Raw genomic sequence first — 17,263 nt, forward strand, 5'->3', positions numbered from 1 at the left:
CATGGTCAGGGCATCTAGTTTACCTCCACTACAGCTTCTAAATTGTCCTTCCTCAGATACCCCAGTAATGGCTAGGCTTTTGTTGTTGTTTTAAGACAGCATTTCTCTGTATAGCTTTAGCTGTCCTGGAACTCATTCTGTAGGCCAGGCTGGGCTAAACTCACAGAGATCCACCTGAATGGCTAGTTTTAATTGTCAACTTGACACAATTTAGAAACACCTGTTAAGAGTCTCAATGAGGGACTGTCTAGGTCAGTTTGGCCTGAGGCATGTCTGTTGGAGATTGTCCTGATTACATTAGTAAAAGTAAGAAGACCTGTTCACACCCCAGCCCTTCATGGGCGGAGTCTAGGTTAGCATTATACCAGTCCTTGTAGAGAGAAGGTTAGGTACAAGTAATCATTGATTCTCTCGCTTTCTCCTCTCTCTCTCTTTCTCTATCTACATGTTTTTACTATGTAGCTCTGGGTAGCCTAGAATTCATTATGTAAACTAGGCTAGCCTTTAACTGATAGAGATCAGCCTACTTCTGCCTCCAGAGTGCTGGGATTGAAGGTGTGTGCCTCCACCACATCGGCTGTCTCTGCTCTTGACTATAGATGTACTCTAACTACCTGCTTCAGGTCTCTGCCTTCACTTTCCCACAACGATGGACTGTAGCCTGGAACTGTGAGTCAATGAAGCTCTTTGTCCATTAAAGTTATTTTTGTCATAATATTTGATCACAGAAACAAACAAACAAACAAAAAAGATGACAACCCTGTTTCTTCCTCACCTATTGAGAACACCCAGGAGGTAGATAAGGCTATTTCAGGCTCCCTGGTGTGTGCTGTTAGGAGCATAGCATTAAAGTCCTTGTGCCCACAGATCTCCAGAAAGACCAGGAATATTAAACACACATGATTATCTTTCCAATGGCAAAGATGAAATACCTGTTCTTCCATTCCAGAAAGCTGGGAAGTGATTAATAGCCTGGTGATCTGTGTTGGATCAGGCCTCATCAAGCTCCTACAACCAGGACCAGAGGTGCCTAGCAATTTAAATGACCCTTACAGCCATGGGCTCCCCCAAGCTCCCACAACCAGGACCAGAGGCGACTTAATAGTCCAAATGGTCTGTGCTATCTGTATGATCGAGACCAAGCCAGAGCCTTTCCTAAGCCCTTAAGCTAGTATAGGTAGCCTATCTCTAGAACGCATCCTCTTGGAAGAAATGACATGTACCCTGAGTTGAGTTTCACTGTAATTACACTTCCTTGTGCAACAGGGATTGTATTACACCAGAAAACTTTTTTCCAAATTGTACTGTATTTTAAATATGCTGATGATGAACTGCCTGTCATCAGACTCTTTAGAAGTCTTGATCCAGGTTGATGAAGTCAATCAGAACAGAGTTTTCACTCTCATCTCTTTGAGGTTTGCTTCTCTCCCTGACACCTGCAGAGGCCCCCCTCAGTGTGTCATCAAGCCCAAGTTATGAAATGCTAGAGATCAAACCCAGGACTTTGAGCATGTAGGCAAGAACTCTTGTAGCTGAGTTATATTCTCCGTTCCTTGAGGGATCTTTCTGAAGTATGGTACAAGACAGGCATGGTGACATACTGGTAATCTCAGCAATTAGGAGGCAGAGTTGGGAGGACTTCCATGCAATTCAGGCGAGCAGGGGATATATGTTCAGACCCTGCTTCTAAAAAAGGCTATCAGTATTGCTCAGTGGGGAAAGGTGCTTGCTACTAAGCCTGATGACCTGAATTCAATCCCTGGGACTTACATGGTGGAAGGAGAGGACCAACTCTTGGTTCTCTGGCCTCCACACGTGTACTATAGCATGTACATACTCTCCCAGTCACTCAGTCAATCAATCAGTGTAATTACAATTTTCAAATATATATCTATAATATCTATCTATCTATCTATCTATCTATCTATCTATCTATCTATCTATCTATCTGTAATACAGATCATCAGCTACAGCCATGTCTCAATTTCACAGCCTGAACAATGAAGGCTGAATCCTTTGCTTTGACATTCAGCCCTTTGAGATGTGGTCCTGGCTAAACTCACCTCTATTCATTCATCCTCTCCCTCTTTCCTCCTTTCCTTCATTCAAATGAGCCCTCACACCTGTAGACTAGGCTGGTAGGAGCTTCAGATCTTCCTGCCTCTACCTCAAGTGTTGAGATAACAAGAGTGCACAACCGCACATGTTGTGTGCAGTTCTGGGGATGCAACTCAGGGCTTTGTGCATGCTCAGCAAGCACTTAACCAATGGAACTCCCAGTTCCTTTGTCTTGCTTTCTCTCCTTCCTGACCATCACAGTATGAGCAGCCTCCATCACAAGCTCTCAACACTATGATATGCTGATCTTCCTCAGGTCCAAAGCGATGGCTACTGCTGAAACCATGAATCAACCCTTCCCCTGTTAAGTTATCTGTGTCAGGTATTTTGTCACAGTGAAGAAAAGGCTGGGGGAAGAAGGACATTTTGAGGTGGGAGGCCAAAGAAGGTGTGGTGATTTGAATGAGAGAGATTCCCTTCCACAGTCTCAGGTATTTGAATACTTGGTCACCACTCTGATGGTGGTAGCACTGTTCAGGAAGTTTGGAGGTGTGACCTTGCTGAAAGAAGTATGTCTTGCCGGGCGGTGGTGGCGCACGCCTTTGATCCCAGCACTCGGGAGGCAGAGGCAGGCAGATCTCTGTGAGTTCGAGGCCAGCCTGGTCTCCAAAGCGAGTTCCAGGAAAGGCGCAAAGCTACACAGAAAAACCCTGTCTCAAAAAACAAAAAAAAAAAAAAAAAAAGAAGTATATCTCTTTGCTTCCTGCTTATGGTTTGAGATTCCAAGTCCAGTCACCATGTCTTCCTGCTCCTATGATTCCCCATTCTGATGGTGATGGGCTCTTATGCCTCTGGAACCATAAGCTCCAAATAAACCTTAGTTACTTTTCTAATGCTGTGACAAAACACTGTGACCAAGTCAATTTCTAAAAGTAAGTGTTTAATTCAACTTATAGTTCCAGAGGGTGTGAGTCCATGATAGCAGAGCAAAGGCATAGTGGCAGGAACAGCTGAGAGCTCATATTCTGATCCATAAACAGTAGGCAGAAAGAGCACATTGGGAATGAATGGTAGGAGTTTTGAAACCTTAAAGCCTGCCCTCAGTGACATACTCCTCTAAAAGGCAACACCTCCCAAACTGCCCAAACCATGCCATCGACTTGAGACAAAGTATTAAAACATGTAATCCTATGGGGCCATTCTCATGCATACTTTCAAGTATGGATCTCCAGGGAGCTTCTGTGTACAATGGGGGACTGTTTTCTCCAGGGATCCAAAAAGGCTGGGCTGTATAGGTAAATAGAAATTAACAGCTTCAAGAGTTTTGAGCCAAGGCATGGTGTCGGGGGTGGGGGTGGGGACGACGACTTTGGAATAACAGTGTTTTGTTTTTATCAGTGCTGGGGATGGAACCCAGAGCCTTGTGCATGTTAGGTAATTGGTCTACTACTGAGCTACAACCCCAGCCTGTGTGACTATTTTGGGTTGTCTTAGAGATGGGGATATGGTTGCCATTTAGTGGGTAGATGCCTACACACAATTAATTAGAGATGGGAGAAGGGGGGACTGACTCACTATATAGCCGTGGGTAGACTGAAACTCACTCTGTAGACCAGGCTTCTTCCAACTCATAGAGCTCTCTTGGCTCTACCTCTAAATGTTAGGATTAATAGTATTGTCACCACTCCTGGCTCAACAAAAAATATTTTATGTAAAGAGAAAATCAATACCAGTTGGGTATCATTAATCAAAATGTTTCAAGTTTTTTAAATTTATTTTTAAACAACCAACCAACCAACCAAAAACCAAACCAAAACAAACAAAAATAAACACTACTACCACCACCAAAAAACACCAAACAAACAGCAAACCCACTTTAGAACACAAGCATGGTGGCTCCAAGCACTTGAGAGGCCAAGGCAAGATTGCCATGGTTTAAGGCCAGCCTGGGCTACAGAGTGAGACCCTGTCTCAAAATAAATAAATAAACAAACAAACAAATAAATAAATAAAAACCAAACATAGTTAAAAAAAAAAAAGGCTGAAGAGATGGATGTGCAGTTAAGAGCACTTGCTCCAAAATCATGAGGACTGGAGTTTAGATGTACTGTGTAATAAGCTGGGTACTCCTCAAAAATAACCCCAGCTCTGGGTGTGGTGTGCAGAGGCAGAAGGATTGTTGGAGTTTGTGGCCTTCAGTTGAGCAAGAGGTTCAGGAAGAGACCCTGGTTCAGGAGAACAGGTGAAGAGTGATGAAGAGGACCCTGTGACTACTTCACCGTCTTCTGGTCTCTTAGTGCAAACATGTACAGGCTTCTGTGTATGCACACACCTGCACATATATCTACACAGACACAATAAATAAACACACCTTTACCCCCCACCCCCACCCATGTGATTCATTTGAAAGAGCAGTTGCCTAGCATGCACAAAGCTCTAGGTACAACTCCAGCAATGCATACAGCTGACATTGCTGGTGTTCACCTTTCATCCTAGCCCTCAGGAGGAGGAAGAGGCTGGAAAATGAGTTCAAATCCATCCTCAGCTCTAATATATTTAGTTGGAGGTTAGCCTGAGATACATGACATCCTGTCTCAAAAAATACTTGATTTTGGAATATTTGTGGGGTACAGCTGTTAAAGGTGACATACCTGGAGAGGTTAAGAAAGCACTGCCTTGGAGGTCAGAGGTATCCAGGACAAGTGGTGCCCTATGTGAGATGAGGCTATGTTAGAATGTGTTGGGAGCTGCAAGGAACTTTGAGCCATCTGAGTTACTGAAAATTGACTGCACTCTGAGAATGGCCCCAGGGAGGGCGCTGGCAAGATTCTGGAGTCATAGTGGGAGGTGTAGAAGGACAGTGAGGACCCACCATCAGCCAGTCTGGCCAAGAAGAGGAAGGACAGAGGCTGGAGAGGGAGGTTGGGTGACAGCAGCCAGTGCTTCCTACTTGCAAGACAGAAACAACAGAAGTGTTGGTGAGGACAGATCATGAAAATTAGGGTGGAATCCCAAGACTTCCATGTACTATTAAGTTTCACTTTCAGTCCTTACTAAGCGTCTTGTTTTTTTCTTTTGTTTTTAAAATTTTTATTACTGTTGTTTGTGTATGTGAATGATGTGAGTGGGTGTGCATGTGTGAAGACCAGAGGAAAACACTGTGGACTCAGTTCTGACCTTTATGGGTTCTAAGGATCAAATTCAGTGAACTAGGATTGTTCAGCAAGTGTCTTTACCCACTGAGACATCTTGCTTGCCTTTTTTTTTTTAAATTAAGGGCACCACCACACCCTTAATCCCATGCACTCGGAGGCAGAGGCAGAGATAGATGGATTTCTGTTAGTTTGAGGCCAGCCTGTTCTACATAGGACAGCCAAGGCTATGTAGAGAGACCCTGTCTTAAATATATATATTTATTTAAAGAGGCAGGGTCATGTAGCCCAGGCCAGCCTCACACCTGTTATGTAGCCAAAGATGATCTTGAGATTCTGATCTATTGCCTCTACCGTCCAAGTAGTGAGAGGATATATGTGCAGCATGGTACCCACTAATTGGGGTTTGTGAAGTGCTAGGGATCAAACCCAGGACTTTGTGCATATGAGACAAGCCCTCTACCAACTGATCTACATCCCCATGACTAAGTTATGACGTACATGACTAAGCTTAAACAATTAGTGTATGTGTGTATATAAATGTGTGTATACAAGTGTGTCTGTGTGGGGTGTGGGTACTGATACCTGTGTACATGCAGAAGCCAGAAAACGGTGTTAGTTGGATATTTAGGACCTGGAGCTAATAAACATTTGGGGGATGTGGACGCTGGCCTCTTAACATACATTTTCATGATGGCACATCAGCGCTGTTCACTGCTGAGCCATTGCTCCAGTTCTGTGACCGGGGGGTTTTAAGTGGATTACTTCAACTTTTCTTTCAACACACAGAGGGTGGTACTATTATTAGGTCCATTTTTCAGAAGAGAAAACTTTGGTGCCTCAAGGTTGGAGGCTGCAAGATCAGCTGTGGTTGGCCCCTCTGGCCTTTCAGGCTGGGTTCCTCTTTCTGTTCTTCCCCCACTCTTCACACTGCTCAGTGTCTTCTCTGTCTGTCCTGCCTCCCTCCAATATCCAAGCTCCTCCACTTGTTCTGAGCTCCACTATGTCATAAAATCATCCATGTATTCCTGTGTGTACTCCTGGCTACTCATGAGGTGGAGGCAGAGGTTTGGGGGTGTTGCTCAGTTGGCATTGTTTGTCTAGCTTCCATCTCCAGCACAATATAAACTGGGTGTGATGGTGTACACCTTGAACCCCATTATTCATGGGATGGAGGCAGAAGGATCAGGAGTTTCAAGAACACCCTCAGCTACATAGTGAGTTGGATGCTAGCCTGGACTACATGAGAGCTTGTCTCAAAATGGCTATGAGGTATGGTGGTACTGGAGAGGTGGTTCAGCAGTTAACAGCACTGGCTGCTCTTGCAGAGGACCTGGTTTGGTTTCCAGCACCCACATGGTGGCTCACAACTGACTGTAACCCCAGTTCCAAGGAATCTGACGCCCTCTTTTGGCCTCCTAGGGCACTGCATGCACACGGTACACAGACATTCATGCAGGCAAAACACGCATAAAATAAAGTAAATAAATCTTAAAGAAAAACAACAATCCAAAAACCTAGCTAAACAATCAAATAATTGAATGAATGAAGGACCCTAGGGGTAAGATTGTCCTTCATGCCCCCTCAAGAACTCCTTTGTCTCCCTGGTTCAAGTTGAAACTATGTGTTCCTAAGTTCCTTCCTTAAGCTGTGGGTGGGGGGAGTTGCAACAAATAGGTTTGAGGTCTCAGTTGACCACAAGCTAAATATGACTCAATCTGCTGTCTCTTGTGAAAGATACTGAGGGGCTGGAGGTGGCTATGGTGAGAAGTGGAAGGCAGATTCTTCCTCTAGCTCTTCAGTCAGCTCTGCCTACATGGGGGTGGGTGGTGGGTGGGTGGGGGTGTGGGGGTGAGGGTGGAAGTTGGAAGATGACATGACAGCCTTCTTGGTGCTATTGAAGGGAGGGGCTGTTTGTGGTCAAGGTGGTGGCTCTTGTAGGACTCAGGCTTGTAAGCCCTGCAGTGTAGTGAACACACTTCCTGATTTCTATCAGTGCTTAGAGTAGGTACAGGCCTGGCCTAGGGCCCCGCTCTTGAAGCTCTTGAGTGGTGCTGCAAGTCAATGAAGCTAGTCCCCCACGGAGAGGCCATGTTGGAGCGTGCAAAGGCTAAGTGGGTATGTCACCTAGAGCTAGACTTGCAACTTGACCTCAAGGGCCAAAAAAGCCTTGGATGTGCATGTTTGGTGGGTGTGAAACTCCAGGATCCTAGTGTCTTTGAGTGGGGAGACCAGGTTCAAATAAGGCCAGGAGGATGCTCAGAAGCTATTTAATAGCAATGAGCTGCTCATGGCAAGCCCTAGGTGAGCTCTCATTTTCTAGGAAAAGGAAGGGGAAGCCATAGTCAAGGTGACTACTAAGAGAAGTGGCCTCTTAAAGGGACCTAGCTGAAATCATCTTCTACTTTTTGTTTATCCAGCAGTTTGCTAGGCCTCCCTGCCTCAGTTTCCTCATTTGAAAAACAAGACCTCCAAAGGCAATAGACTTCATGGGGCAGCTGCGCAGATTCAATGAGGCAAAAGTTGTCACATAATACTAACATTCCCCATCATCACTATGGGTGTCAGCCTTGAACTTGGCCAGCCCCAATGGGCCCAAGGCAGGAGGAAGAGCCAAATGATGCAGCTTTAGAATTCATCCCAGATATGCCAATTGTAACCAGCTTGGCTGGGTGAACATATTCTACAATGACACTGTGTGCCTCACTTTGGCTATCAGACTATTGAAACAGTGGACCCAAAGAAACTGGCATTTCTCCCAGGAATATCACGCAGGGAGAAGAGAAAGCTTAAAGCCAGGGCCAGCCAGCAGACCCTGACTTGTTAGACCACCTTACAGCAGAGACATGGATGGGTCAGTGGTAGGCAGGACCACATCTTCACTAGGAACTACACAGATAAGCATAACTCTGGGCTCTAACTAAACCTAACCTAATTTCAGGATCCAGAAGATGGACTTGGGGTGTGTGTGTGAGGGATCAGTATTGGCTCAGGACCCCCAAGACCAAGTTCTCAGCACAAAGAGATTTATTTGCCCCAGAGGGACAGAGAGCAGGGAATAAGAGACAAAGGAGATAGAGGATGGGGGAGAGGGGGAAGGGGACAAGAGAAAGGGGGCAGGGGTACTTGTCCCAGAGGGGAACAAAGGACTGCCTCTGGATAGAGGAGACAGGCATGGCCCATAGGAAAATGGCAGTTTATAAAGGGGGAAACTCCAGGTTAGGATGAAGTGTTTAATATTAAATGGGCATGTTAATTAGGCGAGCCAAAGGTTTTTTTTTTTTTTTTTTTTTTTAATTTATTTTATGTGCAATGGTGTAAAGGTGTCAGATCCCCTGGAACTGGAGTTACAGGCAGTTGTGAGCTGCCATGTGGGTGCTGGGAATTGAACCCAGGTCCTCTGGAAGAGCAGCCAGTGCTCTTAACTGCTGAGCCATCTCTCCAGCCAAAGGGGGTTTTTAATTGCTGGACTTTAATACTTTCATAGCACCTTGGTAGTCAGCCTCAGGACAAAGAAGTGGCCAAATAAGGGAACAGACCTTTGTGACTAGCTTTAGGAATGCATTCTAACAGTTTTCAGCAAGGCAGAGGGAATGGGGGAGAAGGGCAAGGCCTCCTAGAGCCATGCCCATCATGTTCAAGCTGACCAGAGAGAGTCTCTTCAGATGGTGTCACTGTATTTCCTTATCCCTCTTCCCAACATGGCCACAGAATGAATCTCCTTTTTCTGCTTTTCCCTCTTAATCTGGCTGTTTTAATTGGTTTATGAAGGACTAGTGGCTGGATCTGGCATGTGGGAGCACAGGCTGTGCCCCCAAGTCTGGTAACAAAGCTCTCAGAATTGGGTGGTGATGAGTAAGAGCTTCAGACTAGAGAGAAAGAGAACAGCCACTTCCTTCCTCAAGGAAGCTGTGCAGATGTGAACCTGATGCTGTAGCTGCTCTGAATCCAACTGTGGCTCTTACACCCTGCCCTTGGCCCTCAGGGAGTGACCCTAGAATCCCTGACCTGTCTTCCCCCAGCCAGGGAGGTTTTGGACCACACCCTGCTGCACCACTGAACTGTGCAAACAACATTCTTACCTCCCAAATCTCTAAGTATCTCACTCTCCCTCCTCAAGGCTGGGGTTGGGCATGTATGTCAGGTGGGATCAGCGGGTTGATTTTCTTTTGGCTTAGCCAACAGGTAGGGACCTTCGTCTTTTTGGAGGTAGCTGGGGTCTGTTGCACCTGTTCAAATTCTTCACATAAAGGCTGGAGTTGGGGGAACTCAGGTCTTAGTGTTTTGCTCACTAGACCGGATACTAGTGGTTTCCATGCCCAAAGCAGATGCCTGCCTGTCCCTGCCTATCTTTGTTGTCCCATCAGTTGTCGGTCCCTTTATTGTTTATTATTTTAAAAAAAAACCATACTGCTTTCAGTAATCAAACACATATAGATAAGGCCTGACTTATAATCAAACACAAATTCTGTAATCAAACACATATAGATAAGGCCTGTATGCTTTTTCAAAAATTAAAATTTTATTTGTTTGTTTATTTATTTATGTATTGGGGTGTGTGCTTGTGTGACATAGCACACATGCAGTCAGAGGGCAACTTGAAGAAATGAGTCTCAGGATGGAACTCACGTCATTAGGCCTGGCAGCAGGCACCTTTACCCTCTGAACAATCTCAATAGCCCAGTTTTTTCTTTTTTTGATATTGTGTTTCATCATCCAGGCTACTCTTAACCTCCCAATTCCTGGTTCCATCTCCCAAGTTCTGAAAATTACTGGTATGCTATACCATTATGCCTGTGAGATGGCTTAATGGGTAAGGGGGCTTGCTGCCAAGTCTTATAACCTGAGTTCGATCTGGATCTACACCATGAAAGGAGGGAACAAATTCTTCTACTTTGTCCTGTGACCTCCACAAATTGTGCCATGGCCCACAAGCAAGTTCACTCCCCTCAACGATAAATAAATATTATTTAAAAAGATTAATGTAGCTTTAGTTTATTTGTGATCAGGTCTTATTTAGTCCAGGCTGGCCTCAAAGTTGTTATATAGTGGAGGGTGACCTTGAATTTCTGAGCCTCTCGCCTCTACCTCCCAAGTGCTGGGATGAGAGGTGTACACCACCATGCTGGTTTATGTAGTGTTGAGATGGAACACAGGGCTCCATCCACATAAGGCAAACACCTCATCAACTGAGCTACAACCCCAGCCCCACGGTTGTGGGTTTTGCTAAGTCTCTTTTGTAAATACCTCCTTTTTTGGTTCATCCCCCAACCACTGGCCTCCTTGTTCCTTCTGATTTTTATGAAAGATTTATTTCATTTTTATACATGTGTCTGTACGTGTTTGTGCTGTGTGTGTGCACACTTGTGTGTGGGTACCCATAGAGGCCAGTTGAATCCCTAGAACTGGAGTTACAGGCAGTCCTAAGGCACCTGATGTGGGTGTTGGGAACTGAACTCTGGTCCTCTGCAAGAGCACCACTTAACCACTGACCCATCTCTCTAGTTTCCTTTTTGTTTGTTTTTGTGGTATTAGGAATGGAACCTAGGGCCCTGAACTTGCTAGGCAAGTGCTCTGCCACTAAACTATATCTCCAGCTCTGTCTGCTTCACCTTGTGCCTCAATCTTCAAAGCAACCACCTTTACTCTCAAGTCACCACTGTTACCAAACAAAAGCTGCCCTCACCCCCCTCACACTCCACAAAGTCAAACAGAAACTGCTATAATCTTTCGAGTCAGTGCATCAAACAGAAACAACCAACAATTCCACCATTAACATTGCTTGTAACTGCCAGCCTCGACACCCTCACCATCAACCAAAACCAACTAACCACTACCAACAATAAACAGACATAAGTGATGATGCATGCCAGCAATCCCAGCATTTTGGAGGCTGAGGCAGGAGGATCATGAGTTTGAGGCTAGGTTGAACAAAAATAAATAAATAAAGAGTGTCCGATGACAAAAACAAACAACCACAAAACAATAATATCAGAAAGATAGCTGAGAGGGTAAAGGTGCTTGCTGCCCAATCTGATCACCTGAGTTCAATTTCCAGTACCCAAACGGTGGAAGGGGAGAATCCACCCCTGCAAGTTGTTCTCTGACCTTTACATATGCCCCCATCCCAAAATAAATCAATGTGAGAACAAACTCACACTGAGGGGCTGGGGAGATGGCTTAATAAGAGTGCTTGCCACACAAGCATGAGAACCCAAGTTTGAATTCGAAGCATTCATACAAAAAACCAGCCATGGTCTCAAAAGCCACCTAGAACCCTAATGTTACAGAGGTGGAGACAAAGGCATCTAGCTGACAGCCTAACTTCAGATTCAATGAGAGATCCAATTCAAGCTAGAGAACAACAGAGAAGGACATCTGGTGTTATTCTCTGGTCTTCACATGTGGTCGATCAGCACATACACCTTATACATACACTGCACACACAGACATTGACAACCACACATAACCATATCTCATCCAAAGTCTAATAGTGAATTGCTAGATCACCATTACTAGAAACTAGAAATGAACAACCAACAGCAAATGAGTATTAACCCTTCAAGCTCCAAATAACCAGCATAGTCAGTTTCCTGCTGAAAACAACCAACAATCAATGACTAATATTAAACACCAGCTATTCCGGAACATGACTGTAACTCTGGCACTCAGTAGGTGGAGGCAGAAGGATCAGAAGTTTAAGATCATCTTGGCTACATAGTGAGTTCAAGGATGACTTGCAGCATATGAGACTGTCTCAAAAAACAATGGACTGGGGATGAGCTCAGCTGGTGGAGTGCTGGCCTAGCATGCATGAAGCCCTGGGTTCCATCTCCAGTGTTATATATAGCAGAGCATGGTGAATCATGCCTGTCATCCTAGCTCTTGGGAGGCAGAGGCAGGAGGATCGGATTTCCAAGGTCATTCTTGTCTATATCATAGATTTGAGACAAGTCTGGGTATACACAAGACCCTGACTTAAAGCACCAAATACTGGCAGGGGCTGAAGGGATGGCTCAGTGGTTAAAAGTACTTGATATTTTTTCAGAGGATGAAAGTTGAGTTCCCAGCACCCACATGGTGCTCACAATCAAGCTCAAGGGGATCTGATACCTTATTCTGGCCTCCATAGGCATGCACATGATATACAATTACACTGATGTGTACAGATAAATAAAAACAGAAGTATGTCTTAAAAAAATAACAAAACTAGAGAGCTTGCCAGCACCTGATTGGACTAAGAGAGTCTTTGTCCAATGACTGATGGAGGCAGATGCAGAGATCCATGGCTAGGAACCAGGCTGAGCTCCAGGAATCCAATCCATGAGAGAGAGGAGGGATTCTGCAGGTGGGGGACATCGAGATCATGATAGGAAGACCTGCAGAGATGACTGGCCACACTAGAGGAAACCCATGAACTGTAGACTAGTGGCTGTGGAGCCCCCATGGGACTGGACTAGGCCCTCTGGATACAGAAGACGGTTGTTTGGCTTGAACTGTTTGGGGGGCACCCAGGCAGGGGGATCAGAATCTGTCCCTGGTGCATGGGCAGGCTTTGGGGAATCCAGTGCCTGTGATGTGATGCCTTGTGCAGCCTTGGTGCAGTGGGAAGGGGCTTGGACCTGCCTAGGCTCAGTGTGCCGGGTACTGCTGACTCTCCATGGGAGACCTTGATTTGGGGGATGTGGGGATGTGGGGTGGCTTGGGAGGGAGGGCTGAGGGGTGGGAGGAGGGAGGAGGGAGGAGGTGGGATCTGTGGGTGGTATGTAGAGTGAGTAGAAAATTTCTTAATAAAGAAAAATGAAAAAAAAATCCAAAAGATCTGGGACACCATGGAAGGACCAAATCTACAAATAATAGGAATAGAGGAAGGAGAAACCAGATCAAAGGCACCAAAAAAAATTTCTTTTTTTCTTAATATCTTGACCTTTTTATTTGTGTAAATAAAATATAGAAAAATTTTACTTTATTTTTTCTTTTATTGAAAATAAGTTTTTAAATATGCTAAAAAATAACAAAACTAAACACCAGCTGTCATCATAGATGACCACTACTTCCAACCCACCCATGAGAACCACTGTTAGCACTAATCTCCACCAACCAACAGCAACCTTCACCATTAGAACCCCAACAGTACCAACTCAACAAGGAATGCCCAGTGACTTGTCCACAGTAGCCAATGACCTACACCCATCTCTATCACTGAATCCAGTAATGCACGACCTCCCAGGCACCATCAGCTACTGTGCAGTTAGCGTGCATGTTCCATAAAAGGCTCCCTTTCCACAGCATCCTGGCCTTCAGCAACCCTCTGTGAATCTCTCCATATTCCTAGACACAGCTATGGTCTTTATAGATAATGTCAGTCTTTTTCTTTCTCTCTCACTGTCCTCTTTGACTTTCTTTTCCTTCCCTCCTGCCTGCCTGTTTGCCTTATAGCCCAGGCTGGATTCAAATTCACTATGTAGCAGAGGATGGCTTTGTACTGATTTTCCCATCTGTGTGAACTTCCAGAGTTCTGGGCTGATAGATCTGGTTTATGTGTGCTGGGGTTGGAACCCAGGGCTTCCTGCATGCTAGGAAACTTTGGTTTCAGCCTTGGTCCTATTTTGGTCCTTATTTGGTCTTGCTAGGTAGTACAGGCTGGCCTCCAATTCATGATTCTCTGTCTCAGTCTCCAGTTGTGTGCCACTATACCTGGTTCCAGGTTTTATCACTGTTCACTTTGACTCATTTTTCCCCTCAGATCTGTCTGCTAAGCAGTCTGTTGACTAAGCATTTCACAGTGTTGGCAGCCTAGGAGGGGTTTCCCTTCCTTTCAAGCGGCAAATCTCTTCCTGTTTTTCTTCTTTTTTTTTTAAAGACAGAGTCTCATGTAGTCCAGGCTGGCCTTGAACCTGCTATATAGTCAACGATGACTTTAAATTCCTGCCTGAACCTCCCAAGTGCTGGGACAATAGGTGTGCAGCACCACGCCCAGTTTGTGTGATGCTCAGGATAGAACCCAAGGCTGTGTGCATGCCAGTAAGTGCTGTACCTACTGAGCACAGCCTCAGCCCTCACTGGCTTTCTAAAAGATGTTCTCTTACCCTGCTTCCCTGCCTCCACTCCAGGCATATTTGCTGTAACCCCCAAGAGCCCCAACAACTACCCCTCTCCTTGGAGCATACCGTTATTCTCATTGACAGAATGACAAAAAATGAAAGCTGAAGTAGACTGTGGGTTTGTGGAGCCACAGGGGTGACTTGTGTGACCACTCCTGGCTTTTATTGTACATGCCATGATGCTGCTGGGTCTAGACAGCATGTCTAGATGTTGATCATCCCCCAGCCTTGTCATCATCAGCAGGCCTTGAACTTGTAGTGACATCTCTGGCTGCAGTATCTCCACTCCCATCCCTGTGTAGTAGTGAGAACACAGTCTCTCATCCTTTGTACCCTTCCATTCTTTGTCACCTAGTCCTGTCTCCTCCTCCTCTTTCTATACCTCCTCCCCATCTCCTCTCCTTTCCTGTTTTTCTCCTTTTCTTCTTTGTCTAGCTCCTTCTCTTCCTCCTCCTCCTTTGCTATCTCCTGCCCCACCCCCACATCTCCAACTTCTCCTCTTTAGTAATATTAACTGGAAGTTAAATGACGACGATGATGGTTCATTTTCAGTGCTAGGGATGGCACTCAGGACCTTGAGCATACTAGCCAAGGACTCTACCACTGAGCTACCATCTGCCTCTGAGACTGTTACAGTCAAACTACCTATCATCATTTGCACTGCTGTCACACCCCACAGTTCTCATGTGAGACACAGCCAGCCCCACCACTAGTGGACTCACAGTGGTCAAACCCACAGACCCCCATGAATGTTTCCAATGAGAGTCCCACACCCCAGAAACATTCCCATCTCTAGAACTTCCAAATATGAGCTTTGGGAACAGAGGCCAAGATGGGGAAGTGCTTGTTTCAAACCACAGGGGAAGACTAGTGTCTGAGAGGATTCTCTAAGCCTCTGGAAAGGGACATGTCCCTTTCCTGCAAACTGTGTAATCCCCTTAGGGACACCTTCTCCATTCCTATTACTCTGCAGTCTTGGTTCCCATAGTCAATCTGGCACCTTTAGATTAGTACTTGATTCCTGGTGGAGGACATGGGAGTGCCCTGTGCTACTCCGTGGGATTCCCTCCCCCAAGGTTCTGCAATTCTCTTAACCATTGCCCCAATTTCTGAGGGTGCTTAGGGGACTGCCACCAGGCCATTACTCCCGGAGCCCACCCTTGAAGAACTTACCATGGTGAGGGTTGGTGTCTGGGCTCCTGTGGGTAGTGACAGGGCTGCAGGCTCAGGAGGTTCTTGGGGGTGGCTCTGGCATGGCCCTGCTTCTTCACTTACTCCTCCTTCAGACTGTTGGCCCCAGTTCCTCTTGCAACAGCCCCTCTCTCACTTCCTTTGACGGGAGGGGCCATGGCCACAGGGGAGGGAAGCTGAGGGCGGGGACAATGCTCTGAGCCCCAGCAGCAATGACCCAGCTGAAGTTGGTTGGAGTTTGGAGCCTGAAGGGATAGGTTAAAGATGGCTGGCAGCTACTGCCAGACTGGAGAAAGCCCCTTCTCCATCTACCTCCTCAAGAAAAAAGGCTACAGCAAAAAGCTCCTAGGTCAGCTGACTACAGGACTGGCCACATAGTTGAGGTCTCTCTCTGCAGAGTCAAGGAAGGGAAGTGCCATTTCAGACGTGTGTCTACTCTGGGTGTTCTCGTGAAAACCCCTTCCCCTGTAGAATGTTCCTCCAGACCCAGGTGTATTAGTAAGGACAAAGGGAGTGGAAGACACCACAAGCTTTATGCCCATGTAAGGTATATAATTTTGTATGTCAGATCTGGACTTCTTTCTCCCTTTTTAAATCCATCTTTGTGTTTGTGTGTTTGACTGTGTGTGTGTGTGTGTGTGTATGTGTGTGGAGGTCAGGAGACAACCTCAGAGGCCAGCTATCAGTCCCCACCTCCGAGACAGGTGTCTTTGTTGTTTTCCCACTCTGGAAGCCAGGTTAGCTGGCCTGCAAGCTTCTGGGATTCTCCTGTCTCCACCTCCCATCTCAATGTTGAAACACTGGGGATGCAGATATTTGCCACTATTATCTGGCTTTATATGGATTCTGGGGATTCAAACTCATGCTTTTAAAGGCCTAGACCCAGATCTGGCCTTAAAAAAAAAAAAAAAAAAAAGATTTACTTCAAATAATTGTACTCACAAGTATGTGTGTATAAACCAGAGGCACTGGATCTCCTGGGCTTGGAGTTACAGGAAGTTGTGAACCATCTGATGTGGGTGCTGGGAATTGGACTGAAGTACTCTGGAATATCAGGAAGTGCTCATGGCATATGAGCCATCTATCCATCCAGCACCCCTGCTTGCCACATATCTGAATTTGTTGTGGGCTTTTGTTTTTGTAAGACAGGGTCTCACTATGTAATTCTGGTCTGGAATTTGCTATGCAAAGTAGGCTGGCCTCAAACTCAGAGATCATCCTGCCTCTCTGCCTCTGGAGTGCTAGGACCAAAGGTATGCACCATTACTCTTGGCCCAATCTGGGTTTTCATACCTGCAGCTTTGCTGTTTTCGTGACTTGGCTCTATCAGCAGTGATGAGAGCATATAGGGCCCACCATACATTATCCTAATCCTCGATCTTTGGAAGATCAGATCTCACATGAGTCTTCTCTTGACATTTGAGGAAATGGCAGTTCCAAGAAGTTGTCACCTAGCCCGGCAGTGGTGGCACATGATTAAATCCCAGCACTTGGGAGGGGGAGGCAGAGGCAGGCGGATCTCTGTGAGTTTGAGGCTAGCCTGGTCTACAGAGACAGTTCCAGAACAACCACAACTGTTAGACAGAGAAACATTGTCTCTAAAAACAAAACAAAGAGGTTGTCACTTTTTCATGCCACCCACTGAGGATGTGGCTAAGACCGAACCAGACCGTTGAGAGTCTAGCAGGCACCTGTGTTCAGATCCATCTTTGATCCATGTCTGAGGACTGGGATGGCTCTGTGTCCTGTGCTCTCTTG

The 17,263-nt window shown here is 45.8% G+C and overlaps 1 protein-coding gene across 1 annotated transcript in view; it reads right to left on the reverse strand.

Moving 5' to 3' along the window:
- The window catches only part of Myo1f (myosin IF), a 55,138-nt gene extending 39,549 nt beyond the window's left edge, over positions 1-15,589 (reverse strand). The window contains exon 1 of the mRNA XM_052746630.1: positions 15,488-15,589. Coding sequence (XP_052602590.1) covers positions 15,488-15,490 — 3 coding nt within the window. The 5' untranslated portion in view covers positions 15,491-15,589. The remainder of the gene's footprint in view (positions 1-15,487) is intronic.
- Between the last annotated feature and the right edge of the window lie 1,674 nt (positions 15,590-17,263).

Source organism: Peromyscus californicus, unplaced genomic scaffold (assembly GCF_007827085.1).
Source record: "Peromyscus californicus insignis strain IS unplaced genomic scaffold, ASM782708v3 Scaffold_1__1_contigs__length_55948999, whole genome shotgun sequence".
Lineage (NCBI taxonomy): Eukaryota > Metazoa > Chordata > Mammalia > Rodentia > Cricetidae > Peromyscus > Peromyscus californicus.